The sequence below is a fragment of the Filicampus tigris genome, chromosome 11 (assembly GCF_054856515.1).
Source record: "Filicampus tigris isolate MCC_2025a chromosome 11, RoL_Ftig_1.0, whole genome shotgun sequence".
Lineage (NCBI taxonomy): Eukaryota > Metazoa > Chordata > Actinopteri > Syngnathiformes > Syngnathidae > Filicampus > Filicampus tigris.
This window is the reverse complement of record NC_141227.1, coordinates 24,406,669-24,426,495: the sequence shown is the minus strand read 5'-3', so window position 1 is coordinate 24,426,495 and position 19,827 is coordinate 24,406,669. Positions and strand designations below refer to the sequence as shown.

At 41.9% G+C, this 19,827-nt stretch overlaps 1 protein-coding gene across 2 annotated transcripts in view; it reads right to left on the bottom strand.

Moving 5' to 3' along the window:
- LOC147140269 (bone morphogenetic protein receptor type-1A-like) overlaps positions 1-19,284 on the bottom strand; it is a 36,367-nt gene extending 17,083 nt beyond the window's left edge. Inside the window, exons 1-2 of one of the 2 annotated variants that reach the window (XM_086044416.1) lie at positions 19,094-19,284; positions 900-972 (exon numbers count right to left, since the gene is read on the bottom strand). In XM_086044416.1, the coding sequence (XP_085900542.1) occupies positions 900-972; positions 19,094-19,214 (194 nt within the window). In that variant the 5' untranslated portion in view covers positions 19,215-19,284. The remainder of the gene's footprint in view (positions 1-899; positions 973-19,093) is intronic. The other variant, XM_086044415.1, reaches the window with a different exon arrangement.
- Positions 19,285-19,827: the final 543 nt, after the last annotated feature.

Genomic DNA, 19,827 nt, shown 5'->3' with positions numbered 1-19,827 from the left:
CTAAAATGGCGCCTGATAGGAAAAAGGTATGCACAGTAAATACGTGCCAAATCTATATCATCACATTCAATCATTCACCTCAATGTTTCTGCTTAGAATCTTTTCATGGCCAACTCCACATACTTTTATACTGAAATCATCCACACTTGCATGCTCAAGCTAAGAAATGAGAGCGTGCGCGTATTGCAGGACATATGGGAATGATTTGGAGAGCAGACGGCCCGGCCCGCCTCTGAAGGTCTTTGAGTACGTTTAGAGTCAAAATGTCGACTCAAGTTCCACTCAAGAACCAATTTGATTGGAACATAAAATAGAGCATTTCCTTCAATAAAGGCTGTCCTCTAGTAGACGCCCTACCACTATCAGTCAGAGGGTGAGACAAATTAACGCCTCTCTTCCCCAATCGTATGTAGCAAGTAAAGCGAAGGGGCAGTCGATCCACAGCTCTGTGACCATGTCCAAGTCTCCTTGAGCAAGAGACTGAGCACCCAGTTGCTTCTGATGCTGCGTCATCAGGAGATGAATGAGGAAAAACAAAAAAACAACAAAAAATGTGTCAAAGCGCTTTGACTGCCTTGTAGGTGGAAAAGCGCAACTCAAGTGACAGCCTATTTAAAATAACGATGTCAGAGTGATAGCTGCTGGCTTCTTAGAAATCAGACAATCAGCAGCTGCCAATAAAAAAGGCAGGAAACCACCTGATTGGCCAGCACTGCCGTCATTACTGGCATCATGGGTTCATCTCATTAAAGAGGGAGAGACGATGGCAGGTGGGGTGAGAGGGGGAGCAGATTTTTGGGGGTGCATAGTGTGTGTTCATGAGAGCACACTAAAAGTCTTATAGACGTTAAGGAAGCCCACACAAACATGACTGCGTGTGAGTGTGTGCGTGCGCATACCTGAGCGCTGTGTCCCTGCGTGTAGCATGTTGCTGCAAGGCTCCATGGGAGAAGTGGTTCACATCAGAGCGAACTGTCAGGACGAGAGAGACACAAAAAAGCTCTGTCATGCTTTCTTCAACATGCCACAGCTGCGTTGTTCACCGTGTAGCTGTCACATGAAAGACCAAAAAAAAAATGGATTCAATCAATGACACCGAGTTACTTCCTGCGGTGAGGACGAGGTGGCAGGAGGAGGAGCAGCTCGGCGGCAGCCACCGTTTTGTTTTTATAGACATGCAGAGAAGAAAAGAAGTAGCTCTCGCTCATGAGTGTGCATAAAAAAACAAAACAAAAAAAATAAAAGGAAAACAAACAGCATCTGCCTCTCATTTATTTCTGGAGGGATCAACTGCCTCATTACAATATTTTTTCACTGCAAACTGAACAACAACAGCAGGGAAAAAAAAGCAGCTCCATGTTTGAACGGCACAACTTGTACATCAGGAGACACTGCCCAGTTCATAAAAGCCACTTGGATTCATTTGTTTTGAGCAAAGAAGAGAACCAAAATGCCGTCAGCGTAAACCGAGCGTGTGCCCGTGCCGTCCTTCAATTGGGGCCATTGTCGGGATATTATCAAAGAATTTTACATTCATTTAGCCCTTTTTTTGGAACCAGTTTCTTTGCTTTTTTTGCCCACAGTGTTGAAGCCCATCGACTGGCAACAAATTTCTCGCGTTTTGAACATAACATTAATTTGACATAAGATGCAATTGGGAAACCATCTTGGAGTTGTGTTTTTCCTTCATCGTGTACCTCGTCCGTGCTTGTCAAAGCAAAAGATGAAGCGCTCGCTGAGCTGCGACGCTCCAAAGAGGCACGAGAAAGCAGAGAAACCAGTCGCCGCCTCATAAACAAGCAAAGCTGGCTGAGCTATGCGGGCCGGGAGGTAAACACACACAAAGGCACACGCACACACAAAGATAGCAGAACTGTTAACAGCTAAGGTCATGTGACATCTTCTCTTTGGTCCTTGTGACTTCTAAAGGCCTAGCTAGACCAACCCGACGTGGGCCAACTGTGAGCGACGCCTCCCCCCTGTGGCGCCGGGCCGACTGTCGGCATGTCGCGCTGGAAAAAATACACAGCAACGCCAGACATCGACGCTGACCATGAAAGTAGCTTCTGCGCATGCATAAGATGTAATACCCTTCCATACCATCGGTGGCGGTAGTCAACATTCTGAATGGTCAGAAAAAGCTAACCGGAAAGCTATTGGCCAGGGCGGATTATAAAAACGTAAACGATGCCTTAAGCTACATTTCCGCTCACGATGAACCCCAACGCGAAGCAAACCCTCACGCTCTTGACATGGTATCGTGAAATACTTACATTGTCAACCCTGGATATTGTACCAATATTAAGGCCGCAAAGATGCGCTCACTGTTCATCCGCATTTGCGCTGATTCGCTATCTAACAGCCAATCAGAGTGACCAACGACACCAATTCAACATGCTGAAACGCACGCCAGTCGCTTCCCGACGGGGTTCGCTACATCAATCAGACGGCGCAATCCGACGTGATGTAAAAGCACTTGGCAGTGTCACAATGTGTGCAGACACACTAGAGGCTCGTGTGCATAGTCAGAGTTTTTTTTTTTTTTTTTTTTTTTTTAAACATGTCACAAAATATACAATTTGCACATGCAATCCATCTGCTAAACCATGTGGATGAACATGCGTGTGAAAAGCAACATAGGACAACAAGGGGTTACATCTGCTGACCAAAGACTTGGCCCGACATTTGTAATTTTTTTTTATTCGTCCAAAAAGTCTACCATTATAAACTCTGACTATTATTTGAGGGAATCTTTGGTGTTCATTTAAGTGGGGTCCTCACTTCATGAGTACCGGTTGTTCAAGTTTACAAATGCGCCATGAAGTACAGTGCGTCGTTGACTGGGCAAACATGAAAAATTCCTAAAATTCATTACCTTCCATTTACTTTGCAAATCTCCAAATTCAAATGGAGTAATCTATGATGCAAACAAACAAAATTAACATTGCTCATATTCAAGTAGCTCATATAGAGTATACAATACACTCAAGACTTTCTGGGCTCCTCCTTAGGGCTGCACGGTATATGGAAAAAAAATCGCGATATTGCAATAATTGCCAATGCAATATGAATATCGCAAAGACACAAAATCATTTTCTTTTGGAATTGTATGCTTTTATCTGAATTTGACCAGTCAACGTGCATGGCCACCCAACAGTTGGACCTTACCTATAGGAATTACAATTAATTAGCCAAGAACAAATTGTGCTTGCTTATTTTGCCGCATGAAAAACAATGTACTTCTTTCATTAGATCACAAAAATGCCATTTCTTTAGGTGCATGTTAAGCATCGCAATAATATCGATATGGCTACAGTCAATATCGTTGTAGCATGTTTTTCCAATACGGCGCAGCACTCTGTCCTCCTCCAGGCTGCTGTGTGAGGTGAGGGGTCGTGGAGACTTGAGAGGGGTGAGTGCACAAATCAGGATTTCAAAAATCCTTGTGAACAACCAACCAACATGGAGCCTCATCTGTACTCTTTCACACCATTAATAAAAAAAAAAAAAAAAAAAAAAAAAAAAAAAAAGGGCCCAAACAAGAAAGTGGAACTAATGGACAATATGGATTTGTCTCCCCGTTCCAATGAAAGAGACGGACGACACAAAATGTGACAAAGTCGTGAGGTGAAATATACACGCGCTGATGACTGCGGTCACATGACTGCGGTCACATGACTGCGACAGCAAGGTCAGCGAGCCGCCGGTGTGGCGAGCTCATCTGAATTATTCACTGCATGCTGGCATTTAAAGCCCCAATCAATAACATTCAAAGTCAACATGGACACCGCATCATGACAACATCGCATTCCATCTTCATGTCACGCTCAAGTCAAGTATCAAAGCAAAGCAAAGGGGCCGCTGACTTTGCACGAGTAAATCGGATAGCAAACAAATTGCACGCACAGTTGGAAAACATTATTTGAGGCAGTTTCATCACGATTGGTGTTGTATTCTACATGGTGGACAGCCTTTTTAGTCATGCCTTATACAAGACGTACCACTTGTACGAACTGCTCGCCTGTGAAAGAGCTACAGGGCCAAAAGTGTGGGTAGCGCAGCGGAAAAATTGAACTAAACATATATTTTTTTTGTTTCATGAAAAAGTGTGACAACATTTCAGATGGTCATTACGACTGTTTCACATTTGAAGTCCCAGTCGTCATGGCGTCTGCCATCTGCAATGCAGCGCAGCAGCAAGGCGAAGGCGGCGAAGACCACCGAGAAGTACGGCAAACAAATGCCAAGAGGCACAAAGGCAGAAAAGCAGCAGCAAGCTGAGTGGCAAGAAAGAAAAAAAAAAAAAACTTTTTGGACTTTCAAACTTCAAGGGTGCATTTTGACAAACCTTGAAAAATGATTTCTCAGAGTACTGTAAATGGAGTAACAACTGTGATAATTGTACTCTCACACAAGGGACCAGAGGTGGATGTTCTGTTACCGAACACAAGAGAAGCAGCAGCAAGCTGAAGAAAAACAATCAAATGGAACACAAAGTCAGTGGTGCTGCTAGTAGTCGAGGGAGCCTGATTATTTGGCCCCCCTGCCTACTGTACATGACATGTTGGAGCCATTTTTTTCAAGGGGGGGTGATACTGCAGATGGAAATGAATTCAAGCGTGCTGGGAAAACAAGGTTGGTGGCTGCCAAGGTGGGCAACGCTTCAAACCGTCGCAGTCATTTCCACCGATGTGCTCTTGCTCGTTTAAGTCCATCGCATGGCGTCGTCTTCGTTGTGGTTGCTGCCGTTTACAATTTCCTACGTACAAATACGGAAGTGTTGCCCATGTTACTCCAAACTTCTTTTACTAGTAGACAACTGCTCTCAATTTGGCTCTGCGCTTGAATTGGGATTGCGAATGTTGACAACATTTGCTCTTGATGGCACAGTGCGAGTATTCTGGGAGGAAAAAAAAAAAAATCATGTTCACACTTCCTGTCTGCAATTTGGTACAGTCAGTGAAGAACACGCGTCACGGAACATTGACATGACAACAATCGAGTGGAAATAGGTGCTTTTGAGTTGTTTTGGAAAATGACCGCCAATCACAAAGTGGCACCGAAGAAGGAATTTGCAAGCGTGCCCGTTCAACCAAATACTTCCGTGTCCTGGTCCTCATCAAAATGTGGATTTCTTTTGGCTGCTCGCTGGAAGCCAAACAACGTGGCCTTATCAAGCTCATTTTCTTATCACACACACCCTCCAATCACGTGACAGCAGCAATTCAAAAATAACGTGAGCGATAGTGAGAAAGATTGTAGTTATAACGCATCAATGGCAGAACCAGCAGTTCTGTATGCCATCTTGTGCACGCACTAAAAGTACGTGTAAGATTATATGCAGATATGTAAGGGCAAATTACAACTTTTGTAAGATTCAATTTCCCCCCCGGGGTTGACGGGTATGAAAAAAAAACAGACAAACTTACACCGATAATTGAAAAGTATTGCAGTACCTCACCATCATTGAAAAAATGTCTTCAAGGACATTCCTGCCACATTAGACCTTTTTAAAAACTTTCTTCATGCAGTTGTGTCCGATTTGTGTGACGCTGCAGTCAAATCAGTGCTTTTAGCAAAGAATCGGTTGGCCTGGTAAGCATCGCTTGTTATCAATGGTGTTTCCTTCACAAATTCCAAACTGTTAATATCCATTTTTATGCCAACGTGCAGTCAACTTAAGTCAGATGAAGATGAGTTGATGTTTGAGCCAACAGGACAACAACACTTCCCATGATCCTTCAGTTACCCAAGGAGGAAGTTGTTTTGCTCACCGGTGTGAGGTTAGACAAGTGAGTCTTTTCTTATAAGGCAGTTATACAACAGGCTTGTGCAAATATAACCATAAGTATTATAAGTGCTTTCTCTTTTTTTCTAAAATGGTGAAGCTACTTTTGCACCCCCCCTGTATTGAGTGTCAATTATTAACAGATTTTCACAATTTGTGGTAGGGTACTGCGCCCCCCCCCCCCCCCCCCCCCCACTGTAAACACCTCTTAGCCTTCAAATGATGGCAATTGTGTTGTGATGAACTTTGAGCTCAAAGAAAGATACAGATCTGGAAATCCTATCACCTCCTTGTCTGTTTTTTGCACGTGTCAAATTTGTATTATTGGTGCTCAAGTATGAACTTTTGTTTGTTTTTGTTTTAAATGACACGACATTTAAGGCAAATGATATATCGGGCCCCCCAAGTAACGCCTTGTGGCCCCCGTTTGACAAGCACTTCTTCAAACATGCAGAAGAAAAGCCGAAGGAGAAGCTGATCATTTATCTGCAGCAGCACACCAGCATGAACCGATGCACCATTTGAGAGATTTGCAGGAGCAGCAGGAGGAGGGATGGCATGTTTTCCTCCCTGGATCAGCCACTCTGTCTCCAGGTTCCTCTGGGAGGGGGGAGGAAATGGGAGGAAAGCAGACAGAGGAGAGTGCGGGAGATGTGAAACCTGATCTCCCTCCTCCTGCTGCTGCTGCTGTGCCACCTCGACGTAGCGCCTCCAGACTAGCGAGTAATGCGATCCTGCAGCACTGGAGGCTCTCCAAGGAAAGACAGCCCAGAAAAGAAAAGTGGGGGAAAAAAAAAAAAAAAAAATACGGGAAGCAAGAATAACTCCCGGACACGCACGGAAGGAGCCCAACAAGGAGTAGAAAAGGAGAACAACATGTCAAGTAAAAGCATGAGACATGAAAAAAGAAAAGAGTTGTTTGTAAACAATGGCTAAGTGTTAGCATCATTAGAATGTGTTCATCCAAAGGAAACAACTGTCAAATGTTTTTGATCACGTAAATAACTGAAAGCACTGAAAAGCTCTTAAATAGTGCTGTTAGTTTTCTCAACCGAAGTGAATGGAAAGGCAATTTACTCGTTCCAGCCCCACCCCCCTTTTTTTTAAAACAAGGAAAAATAGTTAACTTTAAAGGTAATATTGTACTCTACAAAAGCAGCGTAATCACAGTTTGTACATCTATTTCATGCTGCAATTCATTTCACTGTGCTGCTTCTTTCGGTGTGCCCACCTTGGCCACTGGGAGGCAGTATGAGAGAGTCAGGCAGACAGACGAAGAAGAATACATACACTTTTTCCACCACTACTACTCAGTAAGATGAGTGAATATTAATCATTCTCCGTAGACAAATAATATATGCCAGTGAGTATTGTTATACATATCTGTCTTAATAATGTTGCTCCACCTTTTGTGGTCATACACCCGTCGCAACTTGCTATCAATGCTAACTGTTAGCATGTCATGTTTTTAATCTGTTCTCATAAGAACCTTGGTTAATTGTATTACTGTGAATAATAAAATAAGAAATGTGAGTATAATAAACAATTTCAAACATGGGTACACTGAACATTTGTTAAATTACAAAATGAGTGTGTGGCTTTTACCTTGGATTTGTGCAACATCCTTAAAAAAAAAAGAGAAAAAAAAACACTTGGGAAGCAAATTTCGTCAGACTTCAGCTCTGTCAGCATCTAAACAATTAGCACTACAGACAACTGTGGATGATTGTAGCAAGCTGATGCTAACACAAACAGCATTTTTTAAATTCACTAATTGGTTGGACTTTCTTCCTTTTACTTCTCTGGTTCACTCTTGCTGGCAGATCAACAAAAGTCATCTTATGACATGGTCCTCACATACGCACGGATTCTTTCCTTTATTAGTGTGATATAAATACCTGTGTGTGTGTGTGTGTGTGTGTGTGTTCTGTATGGAATGTGCAGCTGTCTGACGCATTGGTACAGCTACAATTTTTCACTCACTTGCGCTTTAAATAAAGCGTCCTCAAGCTACATAAAATATCTGTGCAAATATTACTTTTGTGAGCCACTCATTAAATGCCAAGAACAATTCAAGACGTTCATTAAGCCCCTATCACACTGAGCGGCAAGCATTTGCGAATGTCACGCCCTCGGGGGGTGGGGGGTGTGGGTTGTTCCATGTTACAAACGTTCGCCAAACGTTGTCCAGACGATGGCCAACAGTTTTCATGTTTTTTTCCTGTCGCAAGGGAATTTTGAACATTTCAATGTTGTACTTTGGCCAAGCCTACTAGATCACATGACTGCCTTAGAATCTCAGTAGTACTAAGTTTACATTCAGTCAAAAACCCTTTCGAAACCTAAATATATTGGCAATATTCAGGGTTTGAAAGGCCATGTAAACGTGCAAAAATCCAAATATATTCATTAGAATTAGACCCACAGGTTAGCCCTTTTCTAACCTGAATATTTGGTCGTACAAACGTGATTGGAATGCCTCCATTGGTTTGTGTTCTGTGCATGCTCTCTCCGCAAGGTCCCTTGGCATTTTGAATACAGGAAGCACTTATACATGTGTGACGATGCCACTTACTCTCCGTAGCGAGAAGTGATGCCACCGGTGGCCATCTTGGGTTGCCACTTGCTAAGCGAGCCTAACTCGAATACACTGATTTCTGCACGGCGTTTTCTATGACGAAAATGCCACAGTGTGTGTACACTGTATACAGACACACGCATGTGTGTGTGTATACAAGTCTGTGCGTTTCGCATACAACTGGCCAGGGATACGCAAAACTCAGACGGCACAGAAACACACTTTTGAAGCGAGGAGGAAACCGACTGCTTTAATGCTGTGGCGAGTGACGTGAAGATAATGTATTTGTTAACGGTAGGAAGTAAGAAGCGTAAATGACATCTTTCATGATGTTATCTGTACGTCACCTGTTTAGATCAGGATATTCCAATTGATCACAATTACCATGTATATGGGAGTAACTGTCGCTCATGTAAACGGCAGGGCTAGTCACTTGACCCTTTTTTGCCGGTCCGGTCGCAACCCTCCACCCTTGACCTGGGTACCCTTTCGGCCGCGACCCCCCCGCCCTTATTCCTAAAAATGATCAACCCCCGTCCTGTTCCGCCCCCCCCCCCAAAAAAAGTGTCCGTGATTGCCGCTGCGGGAGAGATGCTAACGGCAGGAGCTTTTAAAGGCTCATTAGCTGGCTAATTTACTATTCGAACCCGCTGTGGACACGCTTCAAAATGCGCCACTAGTACTTTACTACTTACCCAACTGCGTGTGCTTACTTACATTGCGAGCCCCGGGGTTGGTTTTGTCGCATTGTATAATTATTTGGGTCCAACAGACGGCCAGAAGTCGCATTCAATAAGTTATTTATTTTCCGCACTTCCCTTTGTTCAGGGCCTTCAAAATAAAAGCATACCAGCAAACCACTATACACAGCAGGTTTGCTACGGCGTATTTCCGGAAGTAGAAGACGCAAGAAGAAGTGCATGAACTCCACCTTGATGCGGCAGCGTCATACTTGAGTTAATATACTCTCGGACACAAGTTGTTTTGAAACAGTTAAGTTCCAAGTCGGGGGGCGTGGCTTCAAAAAGACAGCGACAACAATGGATATCGTACCTGCTACGACCATAAAGGGACCGAAATGACTAGACTATGCATTTAATTTTATTGCCAAACTAGTTTGCTTTTGCAGCAACAACGAGCTGCGTGCTGCATCCTCTCTCTCCTCTCCGTGTGGGAAACTGTATGTCATCGCAACATGTGACATAATGGACCGCGGTATCAGAGCAGCGACAATTCCTGATGGGTGCGTGGCATGTGTTGCAGACCTGTCGCCAACAGCACAATGCGTCGGTCACGTGAATCAATGCGGCAGTTGTCGCAAGCGCCGACGCGGGAGTAGAAAGAAGCCTCAAAAGAAGCCTTTCACCGAGTAGGCTGAGATGAAATTTGGCCGCCACGCGACCACGTCACACGCATGAGGGCCGATTAGTGGGCCGGACTAAAATCCACTTCCGGCCATGCATAGTCCAGCCATTTTTAAAAATTTGTCATGGGTGGCCATACAACTATTCGGATGAAGTCCATTAAAAGGTCAATTTTATATTTGTCCCCTTTTAAGTCTGCAATCAACATGAATGAAAATAAATTTTAACACTTGAAATGAACAAAAACAAAATGAATAATTTTATGATTAAAAATTAGCAGTTGAAGATAAAAAGTTGGAAATATTCTTTGTTGGTCGATGCTGTTTTAGTTATTGTTTACTTCCACGCTTGTTATATATTGAGTAAGATAGCTGTCAAAAAGGCATATGCGTGATTAACGATTCGTATCCGTAATAGTAATAATTTGTGAGTGCAAATTAAAATTGTGAAGGTGTGACTTCTTTTGAGTACGAATCAAAATTGTGAGGGTTTGAATTTTTTTTCTTGTGAGTACGAATAAAAACTGAGTGCATCGTTTTGTGAATACAATTCTCACTTCTACGCCTATGAATCTTCACTACGCACGAATTGACAGCTGAGGATACGAATCACTTTGTGAGAGGACGAATCTGCACAACAGCAAATTAGGATGACGTCACACAGGCCACAAGCTGGTCCAAAGGTAGAGCTCATCGATCCGCGATTCCTCCCCCCCGTGCATGCGTAGAGAAGACAACAAAAGATGGCGAGCGGATCGGGCAGCGCTTCCAGCGGCTCAGGAGACGCATCTCCACAGCAGGTAAAGTCAGCAATATGCATGTCCAATTTATTAATATTTATTTCATAAGGTCGCTCTCTCTCAAATAATAGTTTTGGACTCACAGGGTTACGGCGATAGATTGCAATCTAATGATGCGTTTCACTGTTAGCATTAGTAAGTGGCTAATGTAGCGCCGTTTTCAACGTTTAGTCATATCTGTCACCATACGTAGTTTAATCACATGTACTCACAATTCAGCACGTCGACAAAAATGTATTGTATGGATGCTGTTAATTTAATAGCTCTTGCTAAATTGGTCGCTCCATTTTTATTGATTCATTTAAGTAGTCTCACTGAACACACAAAAAAACAAGGACATTGTAGTGTTTAATGCAAAAGAAAAAAAACTTAAGCAAAATGTCCCATAATTTGTTCTAGTTTGTAGACATGTCACTTAGTCCGATTGTCTTTGAGCCATCTTTAACAGAAATGTAGTGACACGAGAGGTGGGTGAGGTTTATCTTCGAACAAATGATTGATTGTCTTTGATGTTTTTGTGGTACAAACTTGTAGGTGGGGGTACTGATATATATTTGTTGGTTGTATATGAACAAGAAGAGCAAATCAATATATATCAGTACACATTAACTAAGTATGTAATGGATTTTGAGTTACACTCGCCAAAAATCCCAGTTGACAATGCTGTCCTGCTGAAAAATGAGTCTGTATATCCATTTTGAAGAGTTCATGCACAAGCCAACAAACTTGTGCACATTTAATTGAAAATATTAGTTTCAATGCAATTTTTATTCTTTTCTAGTAGTAGCAACAAGATGGCTCCTGTCATGGCTGAAGAACAGTAGTAGTATTGAGTCGATCAAAAATACGAGGGCAACACTAATTCGTTTTCTTTTCAACATACAGAATATCGTCTCTGTCCTGTGAAAAACACTTGTCCAATTTTTGAAAAATGTTAAATTTTCATGTTAATGCGATGTCTGTAAAGCGATGTCTGTAAAGCGAAAACACTATTCGCGTAAAAATAAAAGAAAATTGAAAAAAAAAAAAAAAAATGGAGGTAAGTGTTTTTCACATCACAGCGACGATTTGCAGCTAACAATATATATTTTTAATTCGGAGCCACATTTATCGACGTTATCAATTATTTGAATAATTTATTTTGATGACATATTATCGAAGTTACCATCATCTCAAACAGTATACTTTGACTGATAAATATTTTTATGGAATTATATTTTCAGAAATGTAGACAGTCATGTCCAGGATGATCTCTTTGGTGACGGTCGCAACTCTGACCCTGCATGCTGACTTGAAGTGTAACTACACGTCACTGGTGACGGCTGAGATCCAGACGGAGTGGAGACAAACACTGATGACAATCTAGATCGACGATGGACACATGCCCTCAGATGGACCGCCTGACTTTGGGGACGATGTCAATGACGACGTGGGGATTGAAACAGAGCCACGAGAAAATGACAACATAGAAATACTAAATTGGATAAATATACAACACATCAGAGCATAATAGACATCAATTATTTCACCGGGTATATCATTTGTAGACATAACATTTATGATTCAATATCACGCTATGAACAGGCAATACTTTTTGTGTGTGAAATTGTAAGTACATCAGTTTCAATCAGTTGAAATCTGATTTCTGACACCAGACGAAGAATTTACACATTGATACATTTTCTAGGGATGTAACGATTCATCTAAAATCAATTTAAACTGCATAAAATATGCATAGATGTAAAAAATAAAAGAATCGATTCGCAACACCATGTTGACTATAGCCGCTCTCAAATTATTTGGCGCTAATTTTTCTCTCAAAAATGCCACATCTCCTGTTGGAGAAAAAATGATCGGTGCTGAAGTTGTGCGATTATGACGCAATTTACATAAAGACGCGATTAGTCAACTAACCGCAACTCCTGTTGATGAATAGCCGACTAGCAAAATAATAGTTTGTGGCAGCCCTATTTGAGACATGAATCTGGGTTGGAGTCAATCGTTAAATCCATAATATTTACAGTGTTTCTATTTAAATAATTTCAGGAGAAAACGTTATGGGGTATGATGTACAGGTATGCTGATGATATTGCAGCGGACTTCGGGGTAGGCCTGCACGATGTGTCGTTTGAACATCGCGATTGCGATGGGCACATGCGCGATAGTCACATCGTAGGACGCGAGATGTTTTAAAGCGCGCAAAGTTTTGTTTTGCTTCATAAAAGCGGCAAGCTACTCCGTGCTCTTACACAGCCCGTCTTGCTCACCCACTCCCTCCTGCCAATCAGTCACCGGCCCCTCCCCCTCCACTTTCATAGCCGCTGCTGTCTGCTCTGAGATGACATGGAGGAGGATGAGACGACGGCAGAAGCGCCAGTGGATTTAGTCCCCAAAAGAAAGTCAACATCCGAAATATGAAAGTATTTTGGCTATAAAAAGGAAGATTCAGAACAACAAAACATCCTTTGCCAACAGTGCCTCGCCGTTGTTGCTGCAATCGCCGTCACAAGCCCCTGTATGAGCAGTTCAAACCAAAAAGTGGGACCCGAGGTGAAACTTCATCTACTCAAAAAACAATTACAGACGCCTTCGCCAGCATAACTCCTTGTGATAAGAAGTCCAAACAGCACCGACAAATCACGGACGGTTGCAATATGTTTTACAGACCGTTTTAGTTATTGTTATATTTTTGTGAACAACTCAAGGGACTAATGCACCTGTGCTTTCATTTTTTATAATATTGTTGTAATTTGTTTATAACTTTTCTGCAGTTTCACAAAGTTTTTTTTTTTTATCTTAATGTTATATTTTTGTAGACAACTCAGGCGCTAGTACACCTGCTCTTTAATTTTTAAATATTTTAGTTTAAAGATGTTTATAATTCTGCTGCTGCTTTAGAGGTTTATTTTTCTTTTTTTGAAATGACTCAAGGGTCAAGTGCACATGCTCTTTTTATTTTTTTGTTTAAAATATGTTTAATATTTTGCTGCTGTTTACATTGAAGTGTGAAATACAATGTTAAATCTATTATGTTACAGAGACATGGTCTCTGTGATCCCTTTTATATACAGCAATCATCATTCACAGATGAATCCCCTTAGTCTGGATTAAACAATATTATATGAATTCAATGATGTCATGGTGAGTTAACCCAATTATTCCCAAACAAATCTATTCAAGTCATCTGGTGAAAATTCTATTTCTAGTATCGCAAATCCCCCAAAAATCGCAACGTAATTTTTTTTTTCAATATTGTGCAGCCCTACTTCGGGGGTGGTTAACAAAGTGCTGCAGCTGGGCTGATTTGCACAGAATGAAGAAACTACAAAAGAAAAAGAGATAATAGTTAATAGGATTCAGAGGGTTTTATATCATGCAACCACTTGTCAAAATAAAATCCACTCGTCAAAATAAAATTAAACGTTTTTTTTTCCCAGTGTACTGACAAACTATAATCCGATGCATATAAAACACAGTGACAATTCATGCATGCGCGTGGGAGGAATGGCGGATCATTTAGCTCCCCTTAGGACCATCTTGTGGCCTGCGTGACGTCATTCTAATTTGCATGTTGTGCAGATTCGTCCTCTCACAGAGCGATTCGTATCCTCAGCTGGCAATTCGTGCGTAGTGAAGATTCATAGGCGTAGAAGCGAGAGTTGTATTCACACGACAATGCACTCAGTTTTTATCCGTACTCACAAGAAAAGAAGTCAAACCCTCACAATATGTATCCGTACTCACAAGAAAAGAAGTCAAACCCTCACAATTTTGATTTGTACTCAAGAAAAAAAAATTCAAACCCTCACAATTTTGATTCGTAGTCAAGAAAAAAATTCAAACCCTCACAATTTTGATTCGTACTCTCAAGAAAAGAAGTCAAACCCTCACAATTCTGATTTGTACTCAAATTATTACCATTACGGATACGAATCGTTAATCACGCATATGCCTATTTGACAGCAATTTTACTCCACATATAACAAGCGTGGAAGTAAACAATAACTAAAACAGCATAGACCAACAAAGAATATTTCCAACTTTTTAACTCGCCACATTTAGTTTAGCTTATGTTAGCGTACGAACTAATATTTCTTTAAGACCGTTTTAAAAGACACGATTGTGCTGTTGGAGTTGCAAGGTGAACAAAATGTACACGTTTCAAGTGAATGATCAAGATTGGCGGAGAAGCTGAAGACGAAAAGTTGAGCTAAACGTTGGCTAGCTGAGGAATGCAGCTAAAGGCTTCACAAACATCGAGAGAAAAAAAAACGCGAAGAAATGCTGGTTTTACCTCCAATTTGTTCATTGGCGTGTTACCAAAATTTAGTAACGACTTGGAGATTCTCATGCATTTCCAATAAGAAAAAAAAGGTGTGCAGTAATGAATAAATTAAAAAAAGAGAAATGAAATAAAAAGGAGTTGAAGGTAACTTTTTTCCACGACGGCAACGGAAGGGATCCGTCTATCACCTGACAACAACACCCAGGAAAAAATGTTGAGCTGCACGAGCTATCGAGTGATTTTGTGGCTTCTTCACCATACAAGCGAACAAGTGGAATGGACAAATAATGAAAACATTCACCGGAGGGCCTTGAATGAAGTAAACACGTTGATAACCGCGTTGGTTGCAAACACGAAAGCGCTTCTCCCGATTCCGCTCCAGCAAATAGAGGGCACCCAACGAGTCGAAGCCCAACAGGGGAAAAAAAAAAAGTTGTCGATTGTAGTCTTTACCTTTTTGGCCGCGTGTCATCGACGACTACTTCTTTCGCTCGCTCTTTTGTTGGGACGCTTTTTCTGTCAGTGGTTCAAAAGTCCAGAATTCCCAAACGAACGAAGAAGGACGAGGCGTGAAATTCCAAACTTTTCTCCCCAATTCCAGCACCAAGCGAACGGGTGAAAGATAGACTGAAGCCGCCTTTGCTTTTGCCTTTGCTGCTGCCTGCTGCTTCTTCGCCTCCTCCTCCTCGCTCGCTCGCTCGGTGAGTGGCTGCGCGTGCGCGATTTACTACTCGCCGAATCGCCGTAGCGAGAAGTGCCATCGGCGGCCATCTTACGTTGCCACTCATTCACACTCATCTCGCGTAACTCAAATAATATATTGACTGCGAAGTTTCCACATTATTTTCCATGTCTACGGCAAAAATGCTCAAACGAATAAATCTGGGAGAAGCGCTACGTGCACATTTGCTCGCTAAGAATGTCAAAGGAGCCCTTTTTTTGGCACCGAATTAGATGACTTAAACTAGGCCGTTATGTAGTTGTGACGTTCTCCTGGCTTGGCATCTTCCCATCTATCTTCACCCTGGCACCCATTTCTTGGTGAAAGCAGTTTGGACATTGTCACAAGGGCAAGGCAGAGCCAGTGGCTCAGGGAGGATCAGAGTAGGAACAGAGAAGACTCTCTTCGGCTCCAGGGCCATGTCTCAATCTGTGCCAGGTCCCGGGTATCCAAATTAGAGGGGAAATTCAATTAGTGTGTGAACTTATGGAGGCATCCACCTGACTCTACCTCCACCGCCACCGTTCACACACACTGTTGCTATGACGACAGCGCAACCTCAACCTCTTTTAAAAGCTGGACCTGTGCCGCTATTGATCCATGTTACTTCACGGTGGACAGAAATGGGTGGGGCACGGGGCATGGGGCAGGGGAGCAACGATGGAGGCGGGGGGCGTAAGGCGTTTAATGGCCGATGATTAAATAAGTGCACCGCAGAGCTTCATCCATCAGGATGGAGACAAGCAAGAAGCCTTTTAAGCCCTCCTCCTCTAAGATTCAATTTGAGCTGAAAGCAGAGGAACCTTCTGGAAGATGAAGATGAAGATGAGATGACTTCATCCACCATTGAGGAGGATTTCCATGGTTACCGTTCATCCTCCAAGTCGCCTTTTCATTGCACTTGAATTTGCTGGACACTTCATTAGGTACAGTCAAACAAACAAAAATATGCTTTTACAAAGATATTGCTTGTGATGGAAACGGTCAGATTGCTATTCAGTGATCAATTATTAATACAATGTTATTGTTACGTTGGATGCAAACAATATTGACTGGAATACTCAGGGAATTATTTGGAATGTTTATTATTATTATAATTACCCTTTTAACAATCATGTCAGAAATAAGTTGCTGTTTGAATGTATATTTTTTTACAAATTGTCTCTATTATACCATATTTTCTTGAAAACATGTATATTTATCAACTATATATACTTGTTGATCTTCGACCTCAGTGTAGCTAAAACTAGTAAAGCAAGCGATACAAATGCACAATAACAAACTATCTTGATTATAATGCCATTACAATAATAATTCAGATTTATATATAATTATATACTAAATCAATGTATGTCACAGTGAGCTGCATTATCGTTGTAATGGCAGCGTGTGTACCTAATCAAGTGTCTGCTTGGTCCTCAGCATATTATCTGCCCTACAGCCCCACCCTGCGGTAAACTGACTTCATTACACCTGAGATGATGCAAAACGAATAAACCCAAGAAGGATTTGCGTTGTGGTTTGGGTGTAGGGATTTGACAATAAAAATCCGCATATTACAAAATAGAATCAACTCATTTTTAAAATGCTTGCGCAGGGAAGCGCAAGCATTTTGCCACTTTGACCAGCTCCAGTACAGCATGGCTGTTTGAGCCGTGCTTTGTGTGGAGCCTCACCTAGGACCTGTTTTCCATTGGCAAAAAAAAAAAAAAAAAGAAAAAAAGGGGGGCATTGAGCCACCCCTACGGGATGTGCCCCCTCTCTCAACGTTGAGCATGTGCAATCTGTGCACGCCTCTGTTAGCTCTGATTTAGCCCAATTGTAGCGTTCCAGTTCATGTAGGAAAACAAAAATGTCAACATGAAGCAAAAACCGCCATCAGTGAGCATCTGGCACAAAACAAGACAAAAAGCAAAGTCTCATCTGCGCTGCCCTCATTTGTGGCCTCATTAGAGGAAGCATCAAAGCGAGCGTCCTCGCATGCGAGCTACGCGCCGCTTAATATAGCAGCGGGCCTTCCTTTATCTTGAGCGCCGACGTCCACTGGGACAGGTTGGGCCTGGCAGCCTTGACGTGTTGTCTCTTACACGCAACGCACGCCATGGCTCTGTCAGCCAGATCGAGCGGCGGCAAGCTCCTTCCTTCTGGGAAGTGTCGCGACACGTGTCGCATGCCCGATGCCACCGGCGGCAGCTGATTTGGGATTTCGTTATCGCACACACGACGGGGAGAACGGATGGAGCTGCTTGTCCTCACTTTGTTTTCATAGCTCAAGTGTTGACAACTTTGGAAAACGGAATTTATCATATACATATGTACTAGGGCTGCACAGTATATACAAAAATAATCAATATCGCGATACTGGCTCATGCAATATGCCTATCGCAAAGACATGCAAGAAGTTTCTTTCGGAATTGTAAGCTTATATCTGATTTTGACCGGTCAGACGCAAAGTTAAATGTGCATCCAATGGTTGAGCGTTATCTAGGGTAATTAACATTTTCATTAGATAAAAGAAATCTCATTTCCTTAGGTATATGTTAAATATGCAAATACTATTGATATCATTATATTCAATAACCATATCGCATATTTGTCCAATATTGTGCAGCCCTAATATGTGAGTATTTGGGCCCCCTTCTGTTGAGATTGATTACACATAGATGGACTATCATGATCAGTCATTTAGGTCAACGTTGGATCATTGCGAAATCCTCTGGGAACTTCTGGAGTGACTTGACTGCACTGAAAGTAAAAGGGGCAGAGTCATAACGGACACCCCACTTTCATTTCTAAAAAATATCATATACATTTTGTTCCACCTCGCGAGTGTGTCCCACTTGGTGTTGATTCCAAAATTCAAATTTGATATCTTTATGGTTAAAGCCGGGAATGTGGAAAAAGGTCAAAAAGTTCTATGGGTGATGGATAGATAGAATAATCTATCCATCTGGGATATAGCTAGATATAGTCTGAGTGGCAGTTGATACATATTTTTAATCATGATTAATTGCATGATTTCCATTGTTAACACAATTAATCATACTTTGTATCTGTTCTAACAACACAAATATTTTTCAAGTCTAATACTTTCATCCCCATGAGTATGCTTACCTTAAGCAAATACATTTATTATTTCAACATTTGAAATTCAAGCCCAACAAGACGAATGGCATGTACTGTAAAACGGTTACTGGAAAACTAAGCACACGGCAACAAAAATTACACACATTGCACATTCAAATTGCTAGCCAAATACTAACACGTAAATCCATTTACAAATGTCGTCCCAGTCCCTTAACACCGTTGCAAGTACAATATCTCAAACTTGATTTTTAAGAAATAGTTTAAGATTCACAAGTCCTGAATAACTTTAGACTCCCTCTTCACAACTTGTTTTCCCAGCTAGGCATTCCTTTGTTAACGTTTTGTTTTTTTCGTACCAACTTCAACTGATTCTCTCTTCTTCCTCCAGTTGCTTCACTCTCCCAACTTTTCACCACTGCCATTGCCTTGAAATCTCGCCACTCGGATCATTGTCAGCACAGCTCTGCTTACCTGCCAACTCCTGCTCCATTGTCAGTCCTCGTCCTCCGTTGAAGCAGTACGGGCCAATTCTTTTCCACGGAGCCTTTATTTGATTCCTTTTGCAGGTTGCCCTCCTTCCAAACATTTTCATCACACTTTTTGTTTGCTAACCTATTTCTTCTTCGTTGGTGTCATTTAACCAATACACCACAGGTGTGTTATATGCATGAGTGCGACCCCCCCCCCCCCGACACACACAAAAAAAACCCTGCACAGTGCACAGCACGAACAGCAAGCAACCTGCGTAAATGCTGACTTTTTTTAAGGTGTGAAAAAGTGCCATTAAAGTGCCATTAAAGCACGAACGTACACGTGAATGGACTGCCAATTGGTCCCTGGCGGATGAAGCCAGAGGGCAGCCATCTTACGTTGCCACTGTTTAGTGTTTTCTGACAACTTCAGTTGTTTTTTTTTCCCGTCTGTAAAAACTGCTATCAGTGCGTGTTTCGCGTTAGGATCCTTGTACAGAGTACTTGTACTTGTACAGAAACTCTCAAAGAACGAATTTCACTGTTGGCATCGACCATTCAAAGTATATTATCTCAGTATCAAGAATTGCGACTGTTTTAATAAAGCGTCGACAACGTTGGGAAGCTCAACGTTGTTTTGAGCAGATGAGCGATAAATTAAAAAGTATTTTTGGGGGTTTTGGATGAAAGATGAAGACAGATCATCGCTATAGAATGGAAGCGATCATTGTCACT